At 33.0% G+C, this 27,419-nt stretch overlaps 1 protein-coding gene across 9 annotated transcripts in view; it reads right to left on the bottom strand.

Annotated features, from left to right (window-relative positions):
• The window catches only part of tmem260 (transmembrane protein 260), a 177,183-nt gene that overhangs the window by 107,786 nt on the left and 41,978 nt on the right, over positions 1–27,419 (bottom strand). For 5 of the 9 annotated variants that reach the window (XR_015512641.1, XR_015512640.1, XR_015512643.1 and 2 more), the window contains 10 exons: positions 22,698–22,875; positions 22,502–22,615; positions 20,165–20,344; positions 19,998–20,038; positions 16,285–16,371; positions 13,924–14,032; positions 13,647–13,819; positions 6,083–6,254; positions 5,841–5,980; positions 1,618–1,794 (listed from right to left, as the gene is read on the bottom strand). Coding sequence is in view for 4 of the 9 variants with exons in the window: in NM_001443236.1 (NP_001430165.1) it covers positions 1,618–1,794; positions 5,841–5,980; positions 6,083–6,254; positions 13,647–13,819; positions 13,924–14,032; positions 16,285–16,371; positions 19,998–20,038; positions 20,165–20,344; positions 22,502–22,615; positions 22,698–22,875 (1,371 nt within the window). In the remaining 5 variants the exon portion in view is untranslated. The remainder of the gene's footprint in view (positions 1–1,617; positions 1,795–5,840; positions 5,981–6,082; positions 6,255–13,646; positions 13,820–13,923; positions 14,033–16,284; positions 16,372–19,997; positions 20,039–20,164; positions 20,345–22,501; positions 22,616–22,697; positions 22,876–27,419) is intronic. The other 4 variants (XR_015512642.1, XR_015512644.1, NM_001443237.1 and 1 more) reach the window with 1 other exon arrangement.

Here is a 27,419-nt window from a genome sequence, read left to right as displayed (position 1 = left end):
TCAAAGCTGAAATAAAAAATATAATCTTTTAAACTTTTATTTAATGTTTAAAATGCAAATCCAATTAGATACACTTTATTTAGTAAACAAAGCAAGTCTCTCAAATTAATATATCTACTAAAAGACAGAAAATATTACTATACAAACTGCATTGTACATCAATCAGATGAACATTTTTATATTAGTCAATAAAATTACTGTAAATAATTTAATAAATAACTGAATAAATATTTATTTACACACATTTACTCAAGCAAATAAACAGAATTAATGATGGGCTAAAAATCTGCGGAAATCTGTGGAATTGCGTGCGCAGATTCCATGTGGGCCTACTTATAAGTAAAAAATGTTCACTGAGCAGAAAATAATACAAGTTTCAGGCACCAGTGTCTTGTTGTCATATTTCATTTACATTTTTGCAGGTTTTATTTAACAAAACTAGCATAAGCCTAGAATTTAGTGCCAGTAGGTGGTACTTTGGCTTATGGTCAATGCAATATTATATTGAAATATTAAGTCAATAAATAAATAATATGTTTTTTTTTTGTTCATCTTCAGATAGACTTTGGTCTTGACTAAGTACAGCTCAATGGCTTTCTCCTGGAAGCACTGTACAAATATGGCAGAAGTATTGACGCATATTCAGTGCCCTTATACAATATTGAACTTATATAACAAATATATATATTTGATTGAGTTATTATAGAGCAAAGTCCAGTGCATATTCTGTAATATGTTCAGCCCAAACATAATACATTGTGGGAAATGCAGACTCTATTGTTGCAAAAAGCAAAGAACATTCAAACTACAATTCTCGTCTATATTAAGCAAACCAGTGTTGTGTTTCGATAAATAGCAGCTGTGATCAAGGCAGAAACTATTACAGTGACAGTGTGAGTTATGTAACAAACCATGTGTGTGCATTGTAAGATAAATAGCTGTACAGAAGTCAACATTTGAAGTGGATCAAAATTTGTCCTAAGACAAAAACCAATGCTGTTGAATAGTTTTAGGACAACTTTGATAAAAGGTTTTGATCCACTTCCAATGTTGACAACTTTATAATTGTGCAGTCAATAAAATCCATGCCTTATGAAGCAATGCATTAGACACTTTATCAGGTTTTACTGAATTTGTTACCCATCAGTGTCATCAGAGCTTGTTTTTTCCCAATTGTTGAATCAGCATTTATATGTGCGGTGTGAATTTACTATTATAGCTGATGATGGTTGAAGAATTTTGCGTACTTTGATAAACTAAACCCTAAACATAAACCTAGCAAGCTTAAGATAATGCAATTGCTGAATTGCCATATAATTTAGCTATTGTTGTGACTTGTGTTGTATAGAACTTTTTTCCACATTGCAAATAATGCCATATAAATTACAACAATGGCTAATTTATGCGGATGTATAAATCATGAGCAATTTTGTTTAGGGTCACAACCTGGAATTAGAAATGTATTAATTAAATTGTACAGGCTATAGTGTTTATTTAAGCTGCAAACATGATAGTCCACATAATAACAGAAGATGTATTGGCAAACCAAACAATAGTTCATTGCCCAAACATACTTAATTCACTTAATAAACTCCAAACATAATCCACGCGGCTCACCTGTCGTGTGGCTCACTCCAGTTGTAAAGGTTGTGTGTTTTTTGGGCCCACTTCTTTGGGTCAAATGGGGTCTTGACAGGTAACAGCTGCTCACAGACGCCCCAGGGCCAACGAGAGAAACTCCCCTCCCAGCTGGGGTCACCCTCAGTGAGACCAATACATACAAACACTGGCCTGCTGTACACAAGCCCAGAGCAGAAACTGACCATCAGTGCGAGTCACTTATTAGCATTGCAAATGAGTGGCTAACTCCTTATAAGCATGTTCACTAGTGAAATAAGCTTATAGTATCAAAATACTCAGTAAAATCAAAAGAACAACAGCATGAAAACACTACGACAAGTCACAATTAGTGTAATGCAGTAGATAAAGTTAGAAAATACAAAAAATCTAATAAAAAAATACATCACATTTATTTTTTTTTATATAATTTATAGTTATATATTTGAGTAAAACAGGCAGCATGGTGGCTCAGTGGTTAGCACTGTCGCCTCACAGCAATACGGTTATTGATTTAAGTCCCAGCTGGGCCAGTTGGCATTTCTGTGTGGAGTTTGCATGTTCTCCACGTGTTTGCATGGGTTCCCTCTGGGTGCTCCAGTTTTCCCCACAGTTCTAAAAATTCGCTAAAGGTGAATTTAATAAACTAAATTGGCCATAGTGTGTGTGTGTGTGTGTGTGTGTGTGTGTGTGTGTGTGTGTGAGAGAGAGAGAGAGAGAGAGAGAGAGAGAGAGAGTGTGTATGGGTGTTTCCCAATACTGGGTTGCGGTTGAAAGGGCATCCACTACATAAGACATTTGCTAGAATAGTTGATGGGTCATTCCGCTGTGGCCACCCCTGACAAATAAGGGACTAAGCCAAAGGAAAATAAATGAATGAATGAATTTGAGAAAAACTATTTCTTTCTAAGTTTAAAATAAACGTTGTGTATTTAAGTTTGTTTGTTTGCATAAAATAACAAAAATGTTACCATGTTTTGGGACATGTACTGTAATATTGATGTTTTAACTTTAAAACTTCAGGACAGATCACCCAAAAACGTTAATATAATTTACTCATTCTTAACTTGTTTCAAACCAGTTTTTTTTCTCCTTTTGATAAACACAAAAGAAGATATTTGGAAGAATGTTGGAAATCGGTAACCAATGACTTCTATAGTAAGAAAGCCAAATGCTATGAAAGTCAATGGTTACCAACATTTTCAAAATATTGCTTTTTGCATTTATATTTTGTCATTTAGTCCAAAGTGGCTTACAAATATTTTTTTTGTTTTTGTTTTCAACAATAAAAATATAAAGGTTTGGAATTAATTGACATTTGAGTAAATTGTGAATAAATTTTAATTTTGGGGTGAACTTTTTCTTTAAGAAATCAATATTTGGTAGAATAACTGTTGTGATCGTCAATCTCAACAAAAGAAGGAATTTGTTCACTCAGGAAAATTACAATCAAAATTACAAACAAAATGTTTGTTTGAAGAAAATAAATATTGTTATGTGGCTTAACCGATATAATATTTAAAAAAATAAGTTTTACACAAACCAATACTTAATAAATCCAGTAAATTCATAGAAATTGAGAATTTTTTGTGGTCTCTTAATATTTTGCCAAAGCTGTAATGTAGTCAAAAAAATAAAAAATAAATAAAAAATAGGTACGAAAGTGTTAGTACAGTGCTCAGCATAATTGAGTACACCCCAGTTTGAAAAAATTATAGAAATGGTTTTATTAGTGGTGGGTCGTTATTGGCGTTAACGTGCTGCAAAAAAAGTGTTGCCGTTAATCTATTCTCAAATTTTGGTTGGGAGCTGGGTCTATTCTACGCAAGCTATGATGACTTTTACCTTCAAATTTTAGTGCGGATGCATACCTGGCCATCTGACAAAAAACTGCCCTCCTCAAATCAGCAGGATGCCTGACTTTAACTGCAGTTCGGCAGTTTCACTTTAGCTAACAAACATTTCATTCAGCCCCATGACAAACTGGGTTATTAGGCGCAAATAAGGAGTAAGGACTGGAGAGAGTGTTATGGAGTTCAATAACACAAGCCAAATGGAAAGAAAAAAAACTTCCACATTTCGTGATTTGTGTGTGTGTTTGTGTGTGTGAGCGGTCCTTTACGGACAGCAGTGTGTGTGGATCTTGTCGGAAAATATGCCGAAAAGTCCTATATAAAGGTAATAGTTTGATCACAGTGTTTACTTAAATGATGCCACTAATATATGCATACTCCACATGTCTTAATTCCATTTCTGTTTAGTTCAGTTATGACTTTAGTTGGATTAAAGTAATCAAAAATCGCTGTTTCGAGCTTCTGTAGGCCTACAGTTCAAAATTCATGTTTAACTGAATAAATAGTTAGTAAGCACAAGTACATCTTATTGAACATTATTTATTTTCATCATCAATTACCATAGTAGAACAGTTTCTCAAGCAGTTTGTGATGCATTTTGGAAACAGGAGATGAGCCCCTGGTCTAATGCGCCACCTGGCTTGAGAAACACATTCTCAAAGACTTAGTATTTGGGTAGCACACATATTCTAAATGCCTTCGGCAGAATTTAAAAGAGCCTTTTTTATCTAGATTAATCTAGATTAATTCCGAGATGAATCTAGACTAATCTAGATTAATTTTTTAATCTATGCCCACCTATAATATTTATCCATTTTGATTTTTATCCAAATAGATATATTTATTAAAATAATATTTTAGTCACCAACCATATTTAGAAATTGAAAGATAAAACAATTAAATTCAAGCAAAAAAAAAAAAAACATACAAAATTTCAACTACATTTTTTAATTTTCTCTTGATTGTCGTGTTTTTAAAAATTTGTAATTAATATTTTTCTATGACCTATAAATTTGGCTGTACTCGTTTTTGGACCTTCAGTACTGACTAATTTAATGTTATAGCACAAATATAATATTGTATAGCTTCTCATTAACAATATAAATTTTAAAGAGAGATTTGTGAGGGATGTACTTATATATGCTGAGCAGTGTATTAGAAGACCACATAACATCAAATAATTTCATAGGGTTAGACACTATAAAGTAAAAATGCTTATGTTATAAAGGGTTTCTGTTGGTTAAAAACAAGTCAAATTTAAGACATTTTAAACCATTATGGATTCAATTTCAGACTTATACAGGGCTAAATGCTATGCATTATTTCTAATGGCTAGTAGACAACATTTTAACTAGTTCCATTAAAAAGCCACACATTTTAAAATATGTGTCTAAACAAGCCAACTAGTTATATACTGTTGTACATATACATTCTTCTCAACAATGTTTCTTTAAAAAAATTTAAATGGGATTTTCGACATAGGAAAATTAAGACCTTAACCTGTTAAGATCTTAAAATGATTTAAGACTTACAACCCACTATTTCAGTGAATTGAAGACTTAAGGCCTACAATTTTGCTTTTAATATTTAGGAAATTTGAAAACTTGTTTTTTTTAATTATTAAATTGCATGTTTGAGCTGTCTCAACTCAAAATAACTTGCGGTGAGATGTCTTAAAATATGTCAGTGTCATTTTTTTGTCTCCAGGTGCACACCAGTAATATTTTTCGAAGGCCATTTTTATAAATGTGTCTTAAATAGCCTTATTTAACTAAGGCCAAGTCCTGGCTTAATTTAAGCCCTGTTTGTGAAACTGGGCCATAATGTTACAAATGAATGTTTATCGATTTACTTACTAACACTTTGAAATATACTTCAATTCTCTGCATAAAAATACACAATTAAACAGTATACAAACTGGAATGATTATTAAAGGTAATGCTGCAGAAACAAAGTTATCATAAAGTAAACACTTTAGAGTAGAATTGAGTAAAAGCTTCAACGCTTGTCTGTTATGTTAGGGTCACTACTGATCTATACCCAGTACGACAGAAACATAAAGCTGTCTCTCTTAACTAAAAGGTTAAAGGCTGGTTGTTTTTTCTCAAGTATGCATTCCTTATTCTCTCTGTTCTGCTTCACAGGGAAATGACAGCAATGTTTATTGCCCCCCTCTCAAAGGCCGGGGGGCTTTACCAAGGAAATACTGCCGTCTGGTGGAGGGAGGCAGTAAACATCCCTCCCTTTCTTTGCCCTTCCAGTGTGGTATAAGAGGAAACAGAGTATATCTATAACTGTTTGCTATTTCACAGATATTTCCATGCAACAAAAAAATGACACATAGGACAAAGGTGTGTGTGTTAATCTTACTGCAAATTACGCTTGAGAAACTGCTCGATGCTGAATGTTTTCTTTTCCACTGCATTGACTGGATCCCACCGGTGGCCAGGAAATGTCACTCCTGGTAGATGCCTCTGGAGTTTTGCCACATACCAGTTGTACGTCATCATCTGCATTATAATATAGTAGCATCTTTTAAAGGGGGAAACAGTGATAGAGCAGCATGATCATGGCAGTAATAAATTAGACATGTGTCTTGCTGGATTACGGACCTCCTGGTCGACGAGGCTGAGGTCTGGCCGGAGACTCTGGCAGTAGTGCTGGTAGCGCAGTGTGTTTCCTGGTAAATCACCGCGAGTCAGAACCAGAGAGCCCTGCGGCAGAGACAACACCACCTCACGGGAAAACCTGTCCACCACGTCATTACTGCTCTGATCACAGTCCCTGTCCACAAACACACAGACACAAACACACACTTTGTATGAAAAATGCCTGATTTGAATGCAGCACAGTATAAAAACAGATTGTTCAGCACATGCTTGAGCTGTAGTCGGGGTTAAACTGGGACACAACAGTGTTTGTTGTATATTTTTGCACATTTTTATGCAAAACTGTTAAATATTTCCCAAGTGATGTTTTACAGGGCAAGGAAATTTTCACAGTATTTCCTATAATATTTTTTCTTATTTATTTTTGTTTGGCCGCAATATACACTTTTTAAGGTCAATATTATTAGTTGCTTTAAGAAATTATTTTATTTAATAGGCTACAGAAAAAAAACAATGCTTTTTTTTTTTTTCAACCTAACTTGACTACTTGATTAACCTAGTTAAGCCTTTAATTTGCACTTTAAACTGAAGACTAGGATCTTGCAAATTAGGTAGAAAAATATAATTTTTAGATGAAAGATATCATTAGATCATAGTCATTAGAAATAAGTTATTAGTTAAAATTTCACAGAAGGGCTAATAATTCAACCTCCAATCCTATATGTAAATTCACTAACTAAAATAAACTATTAAATATATTTTTGCTTTGAAATAAAAATTAAATATAAATAAAATATTTAAAAATGAAATAAGTTTAACTAAAGCACTAAAATAATAAGTATAAATTAATTAAAACATGTATTAATTAAACTTAACTTAATACTAAAACAATACTTAAGAATAAAAATCCCAATGATAAATAAAAATCTACAAATTAAAAATATATTGATAAAACTGATTAGTATAAAAGAAATACTGACTTAAACATGATTATCCTATTTGTAATCTTTCACAAAAAATACAGACAAAAATAGTAATGCATAAATTGAGATATATCATGTAAAATGTATATTTTATGCCAACATTTTTCTTTTACCAGTCATAAAAATATTTTCTGTCCACTTAAATTTTTCATGGACCACCTCAAAAAAAGATTGAGCACAAATTTCTTCACTCACTTATCCATATTCATTCATTCATTCATTCATTCATTCATTCAGTCACTTTTCTTTCCCTTTCAGCCGCAACCCAAAACTGGGAAACACCCATACTCATTCAGACTCATACAGACTCATGCTTACCAAATTCACCTATACCACATGTCTCTGGACTGTGGGGAAAACCGGAGGACCTGGATAAAACCAGCAGCAACAACAGGGGTAGAAAAGCAAACTCTACACAGAAATGCAAACTGATCCATCCGGGACTTGAACCAGTGACCTTCTTGTTATGAGGACACAGTACTAACCACTGAACCATTGTGTCGCCCCATTTAAAGTTGTCCATAAACAGATGTAATTGAATACTTTCCTTTTTAAGAAGTTATTTTAATGAAAAATTTTTTTTTTATTTATTTAATTGATAAAATTGCTCTAGATGGGTGTCATTCTGTAATATATAATTTCTTGACTAAAGCTTGAGAATCACCAGCAGATTTGTGTTAAGTCTTAAATAGATAGAAAAAAAAAATTAGCTGAAAGTGATACAAAATAGTGTGCGAAAATACTTGGAACAAAATCAGTGGTGATGTTTAAGAGTTTGCAGAGAAGTGTAATCACTTCGTATCATTCTTACGAAGGTAAAAAACTATTGTGCTGCTTAATATTTTTGTGGAAACCTTGATGTATATTTTATCCAATTGTTGATTTTTATAAAATATTAATGCCTATATTGACATTTTTGCTTAAATTAGTGTGGTGTGGATGACTAAAAGTAGTTATTTCAACTTTTGGACAGTAATGTACATCTTAATAAACTGACAAATCTACATATACAAGCAAAACAAAATACTTTTTATAAAAACACTTATTATCTGCATGGTATATTTAAAACTGACTTAATAGAAAAATGTACTGCCTGTAGCTAACATTTCAGACTTTTTCAAAGCGGTTTATACATTTTGTGCTTTTAAATTTTGAAAATTAATTATTTACATTTGAGAATTATTATAATTTTATTATTTACGATAGAAAGAAAAGGTAAATATGAGATGAAAGTAATAAAAGTGATACAAAATTGTGTGTGAAAATTCTTGAAATTAAATCAGCGGTGACGTCTCTATGAAGATACACATTTCAACTTTTGGACAGTAATGTGCATTTTAAAAAGTAAAATACTGCACCTACACACATATAAAACAAAATACTTTCTTATAAACACACTTATAATCTGCTTGGTATGTTTGAAGCTGCCTTAATAGAAAAATCTACTGCCTTTCGTGAAAACAAATTAAGACCCCTGGTGACAAGTCCAAAATTGTTTATATATTTTTTGTGCCCTTACATATTGCAAATTCTTAAAACTTTTATTCATAAAAAAATGTGAATAATGATTGTTTAAAAATTGCATGTAAAAGTACTTGGAACGAAATCAGCGGTGATGTCTCCAATGAAGAGTTTGCAGAGAAGTTTCCATGGTTTTTTGAAAAGAAGTTTGCATTTCTTGTTATTATTAAGAATGTAAAAAACTATTGTGCTGCTTAATGTTTTTCTAGAAACCTTGATATACATTTTGTCCAATATTTATTTATTTATTTATATATAAAATATCAATGCCTATACTGATATTTTGTGCTCTTAAATTTTGAAAATGGTTTAACAGTGTTTGAATAATGATTGTTTAAAATATTATGATTGTGTTAAAAACTATAACGACCGATTCACACGGCGCTTCAGCGTCAACACTTGATTTAGGGGGTGTCTGTAGCTAGGGCTAACGCGATCATCTTAAGTGTCAGCTAACGAATTTAATCCACAATTGACAACTGTATGAACTTGGATATTTGCATAAAGCAATCTGATTGGCTGACACTTCCGTTGGCGCTTAAAAAGTTGAGAAATTCCAAACTTCTCCATAATTCAGTTAGGCAATGCTGTAACCTGTTTAGTACCCCATTCAATGTGAATGGGAAGCGTTGATGCTGACGCCCCATGTGAATGAGGTGTAAAGTCTTAAATAGAAAGAAAAATATTGCTGAAAGTCGTACAAAATAGTGTGTGAAAATACGTGAAACAAAATAAGCGGCTCCTATGAACAGTTTGCAGAGAAGAGTAATCATTTATTATTATTACAAATGTAAAAAACTATTGTGCTGCTTAATATTTTTGTGGAAACCTTAATATATAATTTATCTGATATTCATTTATTTATTAATTTATAAAATAACAATACTTATATTAACATTTTTGCCCTTTAAATGCTGAAAACGATTTAACCCTTTTGTACTGTTGGGGATGTTTTCATCCACTCTGGGGTGATTCTTCATTCATTCATTTTCTTTTCAGCTTAGTCCCTTTATTAATTCGGGGTCGCCACAGCGGAATGAACCGCCAACTTATCCAGCACATGTTTTTAAGCAGCAAACGCCCTTCCAGCTGCAACCCATCTCTGGGAAACATCCATTTAAACTCATAAACTACAGACAATATATCCTACCCAATTCACCTGTACCACATGTCTTTGAACTGTGGGGGAAACTGGAGCACCCAGAGGAAACCCACGTGAATGCGGGGAGAACATGCAAACTCTACACTGAAACACCAACTGACCCAGCCGAAGCTCGAACCATCGACCTTCTTGCTGTGAGGCCACAGCACTACCTACTGCACCACCGCATTGCTGGGGTGATTATGAGTTTTAATTTGGCCATAACTTTTTCTCTATTTCAGCTAGCAGAATAATTTTTGGTGACAAATCTTATTTTGACAAATATTTTGAGAAAATGCTTTGAATAAAAAAAAAAAACCTCAACAACACACTCAGGGCAAATTGACTACCCTTTATGTTCGAGATGATAACATCTACTAAATTAAACTGTTGAAAAAATGCATCAGATACATATTTTTTGCGAATGTTTTTGCACAAATATTTCAATCAAACTCAGTTCTGAAAATGACTTGGGCATAAAGTAACTTGGGCTTGAAGTCTTGGGCAAGTCTCTCCCTAATTTACTGTCGATGGCAAGTTTTTGCCCCATTGACTTCCATTAACCAAATTTTTTTTGATTATAAAAGCATGACACCATAAAATCATGCATTTTTGATTTTTGGTGGTTTTCCCTGTTAAACATCAGTTGGCACTATAACCTTTTAGATAGGCCTGTGCAAAAAAAAAAGCTACCAGCAAATTATTACTGCAAATTAAAGTGTGTGTGTGTGAGAGAGTGACGATTACACGCTTATATTAATGTGTCAGAGAAAATCTAAATATCTCAGATCTCAGAACTAGAAAAACAAAGTGTATTTGTGCACGATCAAATGTGGTATTAATGGAAGTCAATGGGGCAAAAACAGCCATGTTGTTACTAATCGTTCACCATGTCCAAGACTGTGAAAAAAGGTAACAAAAAATTGGACTGAAAATACTTGGGACAAGATCAGCGGTGACATCTCTAATGAAGAGTTTCCAAAAAAGTGTAGTAATTTCTGATTATTATCACGAATGTAAAATACAATTTTGCTGCTTAATATTTTTGTGGAAACTTTAATAATATCAATGCCTATACTGACATAGTGTGCCCTTAAATTAAACAAGTATTATTGTTTGTAAACTATAAAGTCGAAAAATGAGCTGAAAGTAATCTAAAAGTAATACAAAATTGTGTATGAAAACACGTGGAATGAAATGAGCAGTGACTTCTCCTATGAATAGTTTGCAGAGAGGCGTAAGACTCCATGGCATTATCTTTCTTTGGTCGGTTTGTCTGTGAAGTGGTGGCGAGCTGGAACATCAGGTGGACAGGTGTGATGAGCGTCAGTCTCGCCGCTGATCAAAGCGCAGTGATGTACCAAACTTCAGCGCTCTAATCTACATGACTGCCGTGGCTAGGATGTCTAATCAAGCACAGAACTGGCTGCTTTAATCTGCATGACTAGCGTGGCCAGGGCGGCTAATCAAGCAGAGAGTCAAAGCTGCAGAAGAGCGCCAGAGAGAGCTTCTGCTTTGATGTCTGCTGAAGCATGGAGGAAATGAGGAATTCAGAGAAGTGTCTGCATTGGTCTGGATGATCAGCCACAAACAGAGCGAAAAACTTAAACTTAGAAGATAATATAACATGTCATGTAAAAGAAATTTAATTTGTTGGACTGTTGTGGAGTTTTAATTACATACAAATATTATAGACATGCTTCAATAGTCAGGTGAGAAGAATAGAGGTCAGGTGTGGCTTAAATCTATTTAATTGAAATGTTATTTGGTAAGATGGTTTATTTATTTTTGATAAGTTGGTTTATTTTGGTTGCCCTGCATAAAAGTTGTTGTTTTTTTATGGTTCACGTTATTTATTATGTTGGCTTGAGAAAGCCAATATATTGTACTACTCTGTCCTTGAAAACAAACGTATATCCTCCTAGGTCATTCATGCTACAAGGCCCAAATTTGGTCAAAATATGCATTTTGCATCCAAGATCGTAGCTATATGTCCTCATGCCAATCAGACTTATCGTTTTGAATAAAAAAAAAAAAAGTTAAATATTACATTTTAATAATCCGGCTATTTAAAAAATTTATACAAGCCCCAAATTTGGCCAAAAGCTACGTTCTGTATTAGATTTTTCTGCTGTATCTTTCAGTTTTCCAATAAATAATTTTTAAGCATTATTTTTCTATGGAAAACCATATTTGACCTAAACTCCATATTATTTAACTGATATGGCAAGCCATTTTTGCATGAATCACTTTCACATTTATTAAGCATATATTTTCAATAAAATATGGCAAGCCATTTTTACATAATGTCTAAGTCCAGTTTTTGACTGTCATGAAGACATTGGGTTGATTTATATCCCTCATATTGGCAAGGCTTTCTCAAGCCAACATTAAAGCTGGTCAATGAACTTTAGGTTCTAGTTTGCTTCCTAATATGCTTTCTCCAAAAATAGTTTTTCATTTTTTGAACATAAAACAATTTTTCCATAAAATATCTTAAGGATCGTGTTGTTTCAACTCATTTTAAATAAGTAGTCTGAACAAGCAGCAAAAGTCATTTTTTGAGTGTATTTGTGTGTGGGTGACCCCTCTGTTATTTGACAATGGTTTAGTCCTACTATTATAAGGGCTGATCTTGTGCCTTTTGTGGGGTTTTTTTTGTTTCATTTCCATTTTATTTTTATACTCATTTCAGGTAATTATAGGTTCAGCGTCTTTTTGTATCCCCAAGGGTACTTTATTTTACTTATTAATTTTCCTTCGACTTAGTCCCTTCATTTATCAGGGGTCTCCACAGTGGAATGAACCAGATGCCCTTTCAGCTTCAACTCACTGGGGAACACCCATACACTGTCACACTTACACACACACACATACATACACTACAGCCAATTTTGTTTACGCAATTCCTCTATAGCACATGTGTTTGGACTTAAGGGGAAACTGGAGCATCCAGAGAAAACCCATGCAAACACAGGGAGAACATGTAAACGCCACACAGAAACGCCAACAGACCGAGCTGGGAGGCAGCAGTGCTAACCACTGGGCCACCTTGCCACCCTGTATTTTATTTTCTCTTTTTTTATTATTTATTTGCAAATCATGACTCCTGTTACTAGTCGAATCATGTTGTTATCAGTATATATATATACCACACAAACTCTTCAGCTTGATTTTTTAGTGTTTTGATGATTTCAAATGATTTTCAAACCTAATTTGGACCAAAAAGGAAATTACACAATCTTTAATGGCAAAAACGATAGTACATTTAAAAGGCACATTTCAACTAAATTATTATAAATATATTGAAATATATTGCAATTATATATTACAAATAATTTTTTGTATTTTTAAATAATGCTAAATTGTGATGTATTCATATGACATTATATGACTTTTTTTTTCAGTGTTTACACAATTCTTGAACAATCATATACTGATTAATAACTCATGGCACATTTTTTATTATTACTAATGTAAAAACATTATAATATTTTTGTGCCTAATATTTTTGTGCAATCAGTCTTTTGTATATATATTTTACCAATATATATATATCCAATGTATAATATATTTCTTTTGTAAAGATATTAATGCCTATGTTGAAATTACTGTGTTGTTGATTCCGAACAGTATTAATTTCACATTTAGAACAGTAATGTTTTAACAAACTGAAAAATTTACCTTTACACATATACAAAACTAAAAATCTTGTAAAAATAAATCATATACTTTTTGTTAAACACCATGCCATCTGCCTTAATAGAAACATTTTCAGCCAACAAATTAAGACCTCTATTGCCAACATATCAGCCTTCTTTCCGAAGTTGAAAAGGCATTTTGCACACTTTACAAAAAAATGTTTAATGGTGTTTAAACAATGATTGCTTGAATAATATATGATTATTATTGAATGGTTTACCTGTGGTTTAAGCTGATCATGTGTGATATGAGGCCTGCAGTGAGTATCCAGGCTCCTGTGTTCCACACCGTCCCTTTGCCTAGATGACCAGTCAAACAACACACAAGCCAACTCAGTCCCAGACCAGCCAGAACACACACGCCTGCATCCGCCTGCAGCCAGAAGCGCTCCACCTAAACACACATACAGTACATTTATTTATGGCCATTTGAAGTACCTTATATCATATAAAGAAATGTTATTTATGTAAGATGTATATCCTAATCTTTAAACTCACCACTCCCAGTAGAAGAGGCTTCTCGATGTTCAGGTTTGCTCTCCAGGCAAAGAACACAGAGTAGATGCTTACCATGGTGACAATCAAGCAGACAAAAATACAGCGCAGTCTGAGGGTATAAAAAAAGGGATTACGATCAGTTCACACAAAATGAATATTATATTTTAAATAAACCACTGCACTGAACTTTAACTCTGAAATCTGGACTTTATTAGAACTTCTATGTTAGGCGGCTTTGACACAATCTACAGTGTAAAATCACTATATAAATAAACTTGAATTGAATGAATGAATGTTATTAATCACTCACTCTAAACCCCAGAGACTTTTGTTTATCTTCTATACAAAAATTACAGAATTTCAGATAGAATCTGTGCGCTCACTCATGCTTAATTGACAGCAACAGGCTCATTGAAAGTCAAGGAACATATGAAAAAACTTCAAAACACATCTGAGATAATACGTGAGCATTGTGACAGAGTACATGTGTGCCCTATATTGACACTGAGGAGAAAAAACTGTTGAATAAAGTTGTTATTTTTGTTTTATGCACACAAAAAATATTGTCATATTTAACTCAAGCATATGGTCTCTTTTGAGAAAGGTATTTTTGGTATTTTTGATTGAATTAAATATTTTTGATTGAACCTTGCAACCTATGGAGGATGAGGGAGCTCTCAAATTTACCTAAAATCTCGTAATTTATATTTTGGAGATGAGTTAAAGTATCAGAGGTTTGAAATTACATGACGCAGAGTAATTAGTAAAGAAAATTTCCATTCTGGCCTTAACAAACCGTTTATCCACCACTCTGTGTAGTTTCGAAAGTGCTTTATATGCGTGTCCTATCATCCAATTTCTCAAAAAAATTCTTCAAAACTGATGTATTAAATTAATAAAATTATATTAAAACAATAATGGAAGCATTTATACTTGAGCAATCCCATGCAAATGTCAACCGTGTCATGAAAAAAAACCCTGAAATCCTTTCTAAGTTTTTTGTGTAGGCTTGTATATTACAGTACTGTAAAAATACTCAAAAATGTCTCTGTCAATGTTTTTAAACAAATATATTTGATTTACCAGTCACACTAGTGCCAGTTTACATCTGTCACATGCATTTACTCTATGCAAGCTTTACCCTCATAAATGCAAAAATGTCAAATAAAATTAATCATTTATGTTCTATAGAGAGCCAACCCTTATCCCTTAATGATTAGCATTGTTTCTGTGGGGTTGTGCAATTTAATACACTGAATTTCTACAAAGTATGTTGTATCCTGCAAACTCCGTTGATTTGGAAAATATAAACAGATGTTTCAATATAATGTTAACAAATATTTCTATCTGGATTTCTGTTTTGGTATTTTACTTCAAATATTCATGGCACTGGAATTGCTCATGTAAAACATTTTTTTGAAAACTAATGCATAGGTCTCAAACTCTAAAAGGGCCGCAGCTCTGCACAGTTTGCTCCAACCCTAATCAAACACAGGATCACAGCTGATCCAAATAATCAAGGTGTTCAAGACTACTAGGCTGCTTCTCACTTTTAAGAAAAGGTTATTCTTGTGTTCTTGTGTAGACCGCTCTTGCCAGGTGTCCTCGGAAAAACGAACTCGGAAGACCACGAAAACAGAGAACGCATACTGTGAAAAATTAGACGCTGCGTTCGTCCTGATGGTCACGTGACCTTCAAGCGTTTTTAACGGAATATTATTTTAACATTACAGCATTCATACACTGAGTTCATTGTTGAACCTTTTCAAATTATATACTATGCATAAAGACTTCACAAATATATGTTGCAAAATATAAATAAAACAGATTTTAATACGAATTTCAGCATATAAACACCCTAATGTGCTTACTGTATGCCTTTATTAAGATTTTCATGGTGATGTTTACTTTCACTACTGAGATAAATAAGTTATATCTCTGAATTTTAATAATAAACCTATATAAAATGCTGCGCTTCCCATCTTCAGTTGCAATGACTTCTGTGACATCTCAAGGGAATTCAGTGCTCAAGCCCACATTGATGCGTCCTCAATATCAAGAACACATCCGGGAAGTTTCATGCATCCTCCGTTCTTGGAAATGAACTTTAGCAGTTGAAGATGACGTTACACGTGGACACAAGATCACTAAAGAACGCATATTGAGAAACAGCCCTAGTGTCTAGCAGTCTTGAACACCTTGATTAGTTGGATCAGCAGTGTTTGATTAGGGTTGAATCAAAACTGCAGAGCTGTGGCCCTCCAAGAGTTTGAAACCTATGCTGTAATGAGAAAAAAACTTCACCCCTTGATTTAAAATTCACAATTTCTTCAAAATTATTTCTTCAGTCTTACATCTTACCTGCTCCTCAAAGACAGTAGCATGCCTAGAAGTGCCAGAGCTAGAACCGGAACAGTCAAATCATTCACACAGTGATTCCACTGAGCCCTAAGACACAAGAGACACACTTATCAACATCAACACATCCAGTGTTTGTCGTTATGATGGACGGAGACTCAAAGTGCTGTGAGTAAATGTGTCTAAATGTCTTTTTTTTAACATTAAGCACAGTATCACGACAGCATTCCTTACTATCTCTCTCCCAAACCCAGTCAATGGCCAATTTCCCTGCTGAAAGAGATAGTGCCCTGCCTGTGCCTTAATACCCATCTCTCTCTGACAGCTTATTTAAGCGTCGTGTGAAAGCGTGTGTGTATGTGTGTGTAAAAGAGAGAGTGTTTGAGCTCCTTATGGCAGGTTTATGCTGTGACATGCTTGTTGTGTTCCCCTCTCTCACTCTCACCTGTCCATCACGCTATGTGGCAGCAGTGGATGATGGGAAACGGCTGATTGGTACTAGCGGGACATAAAATAAGCTCTCTCTCGGGGGACACCCAAACGTTTGATGAGGGTGGGCTGAGGAAACGGCTTGATGTGCTACACCAGTGTCATCAGAAGCATGATTTCAAAGCCAGAGCTACACCACAGATTCGTTATTCCCCTGCAGTTTTGGAGGGAAGGGTCTACAAGAACTAAATATGTAAACGGAATTAGAGGCATTAGGGTTGATTAAAGCTGGCTTTTTATGGAAATGGTAAAACTTTTAGACCTAAAAACTGAAAATAAATTAAGCCCGATCCATTAAAAAAAATTTGTGTAACTGCAATTATGACTACTAGTAATTAATCATAAAATATATTAGTTGTCAACATTAGATTCCATTAATGCTGATGTACAAAGCAACGTCACTGAGAAACATCTCTCAAAATGTTTTGTTTTGTTTTCAATCTATAAGAAAAGTTAGATATCACAATGTTTACTAATTATTTTAATAGTATGAAATAACATTGCACTTAAAAGTGCATTTTAAAAAAGATAAGCTGGTGAATATGGACTACAAGTGAATGTGGTTTACAATTGCCTGGCACAAAATAAGCATTGTAATCTAAATTGTAATCATTTTAGTATTAATTTACAATTAATTATTTTGATTGCAATATCAAGGAACATAATCAGCATTTATGATTTTGTAATGTCATTATTACAAATTATTACAAATTACTAATTATTAAATTATGTCATACAGTATATAACACATTACAAGTAAGAGTTACATAATAATTGTACATAACGCATTACAAGTAAGAGTTACATAATATTATTACCTTTCTAAGCAACGTGTAGAGTAACGTATTTCTTTAAGAAATTAAGTAATAATATTTGAGTTACTTTTTTAAAAATGTCATATACACCCAATTAGGATTGCGCTGGTCTGAAAATAGCAACAAACTGCACAAAACATGTTTTGTGCCTTATATCATTGGGCCAATGCAATAAGGCACAAAACATGTTTGGTGCAATTTGTTGCAATTTTCAGACCAGCACAACCCTAATTTTACGGTTTTGCGCCACGCAGTTAAAATAGTGAATCCATTTGCGCCGCTTTGAGGATTCATGGGTGTGCCAGTCTAGAATGGAGGTGTTAAGGTGAATTGTTGGAGCTTTGTAATTTTGAGGAACTAAAATATACAGTGCAATTGACCGGTGAAGGCTCATTGGTTGTGTGCCTTAAACGCGTATACATTGCTTATTACACACAGGATGTGCACCAATACACAAATATCTTAACAAATGAAAAAGAATAAAAGGATTAAAATATAACAAAAATTTATTATTTTCTACATAAATATATAAACCACTGCCTCCATGCCTTCTTCATCTGTGGGGCTTTTTTTAGTTTATTCATGACAATTTGGTTTTATATAATGTTATTATTATTAGCAGTATTATTTATTACAGTTGTAATCAGAATTATTAAACTCCCTTTGAAATTGCTTTTCTATATTAAGTATTTCCCAAATTATGTTTAACAGAGCAAGGAAATTGTCACAGTTTGTCAGATAATATTTTTTCTCATGGAGAAGGTCTTATTTGTTTTATTTCTGCTAAAATAAAAATAGTTTTTAATTTTTTTAAAAACATTTTAAAGTCAATATTATTAGCGCCTTTAAGCTATATATTTTTTTGATAGTCTACAAAACAAACCATCGTTATACAATGACTTGCCTTACTACCCTAACTTGCCTAGTTAACCTAGTTAAGCCTTAATGCCACTTTAAGCTGTATAGAAGAGTCTTAAAAATATCTAGCAACATTGTTTACTGACATCATAGCAAAGATAAAAACAAATCAGTTAATGGAGATGAGTTACTGAAACTATTATGTTTAGAAAATGTATTGGAAAAAAACTCCTCACCATTAAACAGAAATTGGGGAAGAATAAACAGGGGGCCTAATTATTCGGGGGGGGGGGGTAACAATTCTGATTGCAATTGTATATGCATATTTATTTTAAATTGTTAATTTATATTACATTGCTTATATTATTTTAATAAAAACAAGCTTAGATTTATTTTGGACCATATGGGGCATAGGACATGTGTTTGGCTATAACTCAGTTATTTGAGCACACTTCAAATTTATTGTTCATTTATTTATTTACTCGAAATTCAAACTAAATTTAGAAATAGTTTTGAAACAAATCTTTGAGCTTACAAACAATGTACGAACATTGTACAACATAGTTTCCATACTCCATGAAAGTAAAGGAGTAAAGCAAAGAGTAAAAGTAAAGTAAAGAGAAAGTAAAGAGGCCAAATGGAGTAGGCTCATTCTTTATCCTTGCGCTATAGATTGTTTGTTTATCTGTTTTCTCGCTAGTGAAGCAGTCAGTTTTTACAATTACAGTACAAAGTCCGCCATGTAAAATCGCAAATGCACCATGGCGTGACGCAACTAACTTTTAAAGGGAATGGGAGATGAGATTGATTTAATGCACATTATTCTTAAAACACACCCATAACTCATTAAGAGAATAAGCACACCCCTGTTAGACCATGCGCCATGGCACAAACCATATTTTTCTGTCTTTAAAATAGCAAAAGTGGATTCGGACATGCCCTTAAAACCAAGATGGCAGAGTTTTACATTTAGGCACTGGAAGTATTCTCACTGTTCTGAACGCATGGAAGACAAGTATAAGGGGGTTGTTTGTCTCAATGCTCATTTTACTTTACTAATAAGACAAATGGTACAAAAGCATTAAACACATTGCTTTAAACTTTCATTAATTTGTATACGCAGAGCTCCTACATTTAATTAAAAAAACTGCAAGTTATGAAAGAGATTAAGCCTCAGTAAAGGTAAGAAAAAGTAACGCAAAGTAACATAACACGATACTTTTGCAATACCACTATTCAGTGTACAACATAAAAACAAGGTATCTGAAAATTAATAATGCTGGAAATCTCAGTTTTTGAAAAAAAAACTCTTTGTATAATATATTTCAAATGCTTTTGAATAGTAAATCATCAGACTGAAGGATGAATCTCATAAAACAGAATATTCTGGGGTTAATCCAAGAGTCCCGAAAAAAGATTTGAAACTAACTGCATATGTAAATGTACTAACACTAACATCCCCAATATGCACTTCTTTGTAACCTAAAATCTGGATTCATTCATCAAACCACAAAAAAAATTTAAAGTTGAATTGTTTTTAAGTTGAAGACTCACCGTAACATCTCTAGGAGGTTCAGGCTTTCGTTTGTTTTTGCCTGAAACCAAAGGAATAGATAAACTCTCCATTAGTTCCAAAAAAGTAATAACATGTTTTAACACATGAATTAACACATGTTAATCTTGAGAACAAGCTCTCTTTAATGGTAAACCAGTATTTGTACCAGGCTGAAGGTGCCGTATTCAGCTCTGAGCAGGTGTGTGAGGAGGCCGTGGACAGACGTCTGGTCTCCCCAGCTCCAGCGAGCTCTGTTGAGGTAGGAGGAAACTGGCAGGTACATGTAGGGCACAAAGCCAGCTAGAAAACACGTCCCCAAGGACACCAGATCAAAGAAGGACAAACCCTGTGGGAAATACAGGTCACTTATAACTGACGGATCCTTTGGTTGCCAAATGTCTACATTAACATACCAAAGCAACTGTAAAACAACATCATGGACAAAGACATAATCATTTGTGAACGGTGAAGTGTTATGATTAGTCTTAATTTTGTTCCCTAAATTGAAGTAAATGGATAGGTTGCATTAAACCAGTGTGCCCTGACTTTTCTTTAATTGAATTTTAAGACACTATTTTGCATGAAATTTGTATCTGTTGTAGCTCCCTGTGTTTTACTATATACAGTGCTCAGCACAAATGAGTACACCCCATTTTTAAAACGAATATTTTTTTCCATTTCTCAGTGAATATAGGCAATATATTTTGGTGCATTTGAACAAAACAGATTCATTAAACAAATATATTTATTAAAAAAATATTTTAGTTACAGAACATCTTTAGAATTGGAAGGATAATACATTTAAATTTATGCAAAATATTACAAAATAAAATGACAAGCTAAAACACTTCAACAAAATTGTAGTTATTTTTGTTTCTCCTTAATTTTGTTTCTCCTTAATGTTGCCCTTAACATATAAATTTGGGCTACTAATTTTTGAACCATTATTGTAAGTTATTTTGTAAGATTAGCTCGATTTGGCTTCAGTACTGACTAAACTAATGTATATGCACATATAATATAGTAACGTATCCTATAGAAAATATTAATTTAAATTAGACATTTGTGAGGGGTAACTTATATATGCTGAGCACTGTATATCTGCTGTTACATATGAAAACATACAAATCATATGTAAGATCTAAAAGTTTCCTTCTGTCTGAGAAATTATGTAGAGTTGAAGACAAAATTATTAGCACCCCTGTAAAATTTAATTCTTTTAAAAAATAATTATCAAGTGCTATTTAACAAAGAGAAACATTTTAAACAATAGTTTTTAGAACTAATTTCTAATATCTAATAACTACCTAATAATTATTTATTTTGTCTTTGGCATGATGATATTACAAAATATTTTTCTAGTTATTTGTGAAATATACAAGTATTCAGCTTGGGTTTTAAGCTGAATACTTAAAATTTTAAGTCTTAAATAGTTTAATTAGGTTGATTAGGCAAGTCATTGGAAAACAGTGGTTTGTTTTGTAGCCAACCTAAAGAAAAAATAAGAGGGTTAATAATATTGACTGTAGTAACATGTAATTTTTTTAAACTGCTTCTATTCTAGCCAAATTAAAACAAATAAGGATTTTAAAAAAAGAATAAAAAAAAAGTATATATATATATATATATATATATATATATATATATATATATATATATATATAGAAAATAATGTGAAAATTTACTTGATTTGTTAAACATCACTTGGGAATTTTTTTTTTTTTTTTTGTGGAAAAAAGAAATGGAAACTAATCTTAATACTATAGTTTTAAACTTTTCAAAAAGACACAAACATAACGCCACAGGTTTGTTGTTATACATATTTACATACATGCTTTATTATGATGATTATATTATTAATATATAATGTTCTATATAAAATTCTCTCAACTTGTTTAACACTTAATATTTATTACATATTTATTTATGGACTACATGTGCATAATAACACTAAATATGCTCTATAAAAAAATGTAACCATATACACTACCGTTCAAAAGTTTGGGGTCAGTAAGATTTTTAAATGTTTTAAAATAAGCTTCTCCTACTCACCAAGGCTGTATTTATTTAATCAAAAATACTGTACAAATTGTAAAATTGTGAAATGTTATTGCACTATAAAATAACTGTTTAAAAGTACAGTAGTTTATCATTTAATTTAATCATTTATTTTAGTGATTTTAAAGATAAATTTTCAGCTTCATTCTTCAGTCCTTCAGAAATCACTTTAATATTAATTATTATTATGATTATTATTATTAATATTATTATTAAATTAGTAATAATTTAATTTGAAACTACATACAATAAGAAAGCAGCTTTTTTATTTGAATAAATATTTAACAATTATTTCACATTTAATAAACGTCTTGATGAACAGAATATATTTCTTAAAAAGAAAACTGAAAAAAAAAAAAAAACTGACACCAAACTTTTGACTGGTAGTGTATATTTTATTTATTTACATGACTGGAATGCTGGCAGCATGATTGTCAATACTTACATTATGTGTATAGAGATGCAGTAGGGCCCAGGGAATTATGACGACAACATACAGAACTAGTGTGTGCTGATTACACAGGCTCAGCCCACAGAACAGCGCCCCCCATAGTGCAAACTGAGAAAGACCAAAACATGGATATAAATAAATTTAAAATACTAATGTTTTGCATGATTGAGGATCAACGAGTTTATAGTACCTTCTTCTTCTGCTGAACAGTATCTGCACAGTGGAAACAGGCTGAAAGGGAGAAGAGGACACCCACAAACAAGTTGTTAAGTGAAAAGACTTCAGCCACGACTGACCACTGCCACACCAGCCTGGACACTGCAAACACTCCACCAGCCAGGACGGCCCCTGGACCAGGCTCTGCCACCCTGGGCACAAAGGAGATAAGAGAGATGCACTTTTAGACAGTTGTTTATAAGTAGTAGGAATTTACAATGATCTGTGAGTTAAAATTTAGCATTTTTCAGTCTCTTCAGCTTTTTGAAAGTCTTGAGACTTAAAAAAAAATGCCATAAATTTTTTTGAAAAAGTCATTTTAGGCTACAAATATAAAAATAAATGTCCCTTTACATTTTTAAGGGACCAATTTAGAGTAAGTATAAGCAAACAATAAAAAAAATATTAGTTTTTCTGTGTGTGTGTTCGTGTGTGTGTGCGCTCAATTCAGTATTGATTCTCAATTTAAATTGTGAATGTCTTTTTTCATATAATCTATTATCTAACAACTAATTACATGCATTTGAAACAGAGAGTTGGTTTTCATGTAAATTAAAAAGGGTTTAGCATTCAGGACTGTGGCTCTTATTTTTTATTCATTCATTCATTCATTCATTCATTCATTCATTCATTCATTCATTCATTCATTCGTTACTTCAAATTTATCATCAATAGAGCTCATTTATGTATTCTCAAATATAAATATTTTTAGACGGCAGATTGAAAGATAGATATGACATTCTTAACAAGCAGTGTTGGTAGTAATGCATTACAAAAATAATGTATTACAGTAACATATTACTTTTTCCTGTAACGCAGTAGTGTAAGGCATTACTAACACATTTTCAGTAATATTTTACTCGGTACATGTTCAGTAACGCTTATGTTACAACAAACTTTACGCAAGTAAGTTCTATTTCCTGTTCGTGGTTAGTGAACATATGCATGTTGTATGGAACTTTTTACTTTAAACGCGGAATGATTTCTCGAGGTCCGAGGCTATTGGCTCAGCCCGGTTTGCAGCAGCGGAAAAGCAGCAAATAAATGAAATTGACAAAGACAGTACATTCGCGAGATGGACGTCCGAACATATGGTGTTATTTCACTAACAAATGTCATAAACGCAGTATTACAAGTCGAGAATGCATTCATGTAATACAAGCGAGTGAATCTCTTTGTTCACGCGCTGGTTTCTTCTGTTCATGCACAAAAATATACACTGCCCGCACACAAAATGATCTGCTCTCACTCCATCAGATGATTCAAACTCACAATTTGTGGCTTGTGTTTCCTCCTCTTTTCATGCTTTTGCTCTCCAGAGATCCTCCTGTTAAATTGGTTATCCCAAAAATGTTGATATGGTTTATATATGTGAATATCAAGACAAGAGTAATAAGCCAAAGCAGAAATTAAGTTTCTCTCAGTCAGTGAATTAATTTAGTCTGTTTAGAGGCATGTGGATCTCTGTTTGATCGGTTTTCTTTTTAAGCAGTTAGGCAATGTTTAGCCTATTTGTTCATTTCTATGGCCTAAAATGACTGTGGTTGAGGGGTTGGTCCTCTAATTGCACTTTATATTGAGAAAGCTACGTTCATCATGCTCACATTGTGCATGAAAGTTTTGTGTTGTGAACCACTTCAATTGAAAGTGAATAAAATGATGGCAACAATAAGAAAAGAAAACAAATCTGCATCTTGTCATGGCATTGGCCTATACATATGCCTGTTGTGTCTAATATGTATATTTGCAAGCTATTCACAGATATTGCTAAATAATCTCTTTACCTCTACCATACTTTTAACAGACTTAGATTATTTGTAATTCTGGCTGTCATCCTTTCCTGCATTGTCTTGAGCCTTCACGTTGCCAATTATATAGTATATTGTTAGTAACCTGGATAGGTCACAGTCATTCTGCTGCATCATCACTGGATGTAAAATGGTCTGCAGTACATTTAGTCAGTTTAGAATGTTGAGTTCTAATTTTGTAGTTATTTTGGTGAAAGTAACTAAAAAATAAAACAAGAGTCATGTAAAATATTACAATTCTGAGTAACAGAAACAAGTAATCTGTAATGTATTGCAGTTTGGAAGTAACTTGCACAACGCTGTTTACAAGATACTACACTTAAATCATCCATTAAAGGGCACACCTAGGTTACCCCTTTTTCCAGATTAAATATAAGTCTTTTGTGTCTCAAGAATGTGTCTGTAAAGTTTCAGCTCAAAACACCCATCAGATTATTTATTATACCTTTGAGAAGTTTCTATTTTATAGCTCTAACCATCAGGTTGCGGTTTTTGTGAACTGTGCCTTTAAGGCTATTCGTTCACGCCCATCGTTTCCACGTGCCTGTCAGCATGCCTGATCTCCTCCCTCGGCTGCTTCACACAACAGACAGACATGATGGTCTCACAAGTTTGTGAGAAATACTACAGTAAGAACTTTACCAATGAGTATTTGATGCATTTGTAGTGGAGTTGCAACGATGAGTCACACAATATCGTTCCAAAGTTCATGCACACGCACAGATACACAGACACCGACCGCACAGACCGCGGACCAGTGGTGAAAAGTAACTAATTAAAAATACTGAAATTACTGTAAGTTAGTAGTTTTTCTCAGAAATTGTAATGTACAAAGTAGTTTTAGAAATGTTTACTTTTACTTTCTAGGGACCCAACGTCAGGCCAACGTCAATGTCCAACATCCAACCTAAAATCAACCAAATATCAACGTCTAATGATGTTACTGTTTTGTGGACGTTACCACTATGATGTCTATTAGACGTTGGATTTTGGTTGCCATACCTGACGAACAAATGTTAGTATTTGACGTCAATATGACGTTGGCTTAAAATTTTAGTCACTTCCTACCAACCTAAAATTGACCAAATATCAACGTCATTTGATGTCATTATAAGACATCAAAATAACATTGTCCTTAGACGCTGGCAGGACATTGAATTTTGGTTACCTGACATCACAACCTAAATCTAACCTATAATTAGCGTCTTATGACACCGTGTGCTTGTCGGGCAATAACTCAATGCACTACAGAATGTTACGTTTACACACACATGCACAAATTACATGTAATTGCATCAGCTTTTCCCAGCATAATACTCACTACTCTTAAGTACTTTTGAAATGGCTACTTTTTACTCTTTGATTAATACTTTGATTAATATTTAAAGTACAACAAAAACTTTTACTTGCACTACATTTTTGGGTATGTAATGGTACTTTTACTTGAGCATGATTTTTCAATATTGTTTTCACCACTGCCACGGACACACAGACAGCGCACGTGTTTAGCTTTGCACTTTTTTGCACGCAAAAATGACCGGATACAGGTTTTTACCTACTGCTGTATGGATATCTGTTATGGTAATGTACAAAAAAAATCTGATTTAATGTCCACAGACCGTTATTGAAGCGTCTACCTTTATAATTGTACTGATGCTTTGCGCACGTCATGTCTTATTGACATGATTATACGCATTACTACGGAGACATGTTAATACGCAGCTGTCAATAAATTCAGTGGGCTGGGAAGCTGCACTTCAGTCTCAAAATCGCTCCAATTGGTCCACCATGTTTATGTTGTTAAATTGAAAAAAAAAGGACTGGGTGTGTTTATATTACCCCAATATCATGGTATATACACTATACCTACACATACAGTTGAAGTGAGAGTTATTAGCACCCCTGTTTATTTTTTACCCGATTTTTGTTTAACAGAGAGAAGTTTTTTTAAACACATTTCTAAACATAATAGTTTTGATAACTCATTTTCAATAACTGATTTATTTTATCTTTACCATGATTACAGTAAATAATATTTTACTTGATATTTTTCAAGACACTTCAATACAGCTTAAAATGACATTTAAAGGCTTAACTAGGTTAATTAGGTTAACTAGGCAAGATAGGGTAACTAGGCAAGTTATTGTATAATAATGGTTTGTTCTTTAGACTAACTAAAAAAAAAAAAAACCTAAAGGGGCCAATCATTTTGACCTTAAAATGGTTTTTAAAAAATTAAAAACTGCTTTTATTCTGGCTGAAATAAAACAAATAAGACTTTCTCCAGAAGAAAAAATATTATCAGACATACTGTGAAAATGTCCTTGCTCTGTTAAACATCATTTGGGATATATTTAAAAACAAAACAAAACTCAAAGGGGGCTAATAATTCTGACTTCAACTGTATGTCTGTCCAAATAGCTTGAAAAGTAGATTTTTCAACATAGGTGCCCTTTAAACTCAAGATATAGTGAGAACCCTTTTCAAAAAGAGAAAAAACATGGCACTAGCATTACAAAAGGCAAGTCAGAGAAGAATTGCAAAACAGCTCTAATAACAATAATCTTTATGCCAAATGAAAGTATAGTGGAATCTTTGCAATACTTAATACACTTTTACAAAATAATGGAGAATACATCCACAAAAATAGGTGTCAGTATAGTGTCCTAAACCACTGGCGATTTACAATGAATATGGACTGGCTAAACGTACACTATAAAATACTGTGTGTTACAAAAATGTTACAGAACTTGAATAGTCAAATTTATTAATAAATTGAATTGTAAAATAAATCTTTTAATCAAATAAAATTTTGTAATAAATGATAAATGTTATTTTTTCTTGTTCATTGTTACAAACAGTCATCTTCACACTAATAACCAACATTA

Source organism: Danio rerio, chromosome 17 (genome assembly GCF_052040795.2).
Source record: "Danio rerio strain M-AB ecotype USA chromosome 17, GRCz13ab, whole genome shotgun sequence".
NCBI classification, from domain to species: Eukaryota; Metazoa; Chordata; class Actinopteri; order Cypriniformes; family Danionidae; genus Danio; species Danio rerio.
The sequence above is the reverse complement of the archived record's forward strand: the minus strand, read 5'-3'. Positions and strand labels throughout refer to the sequence as shown.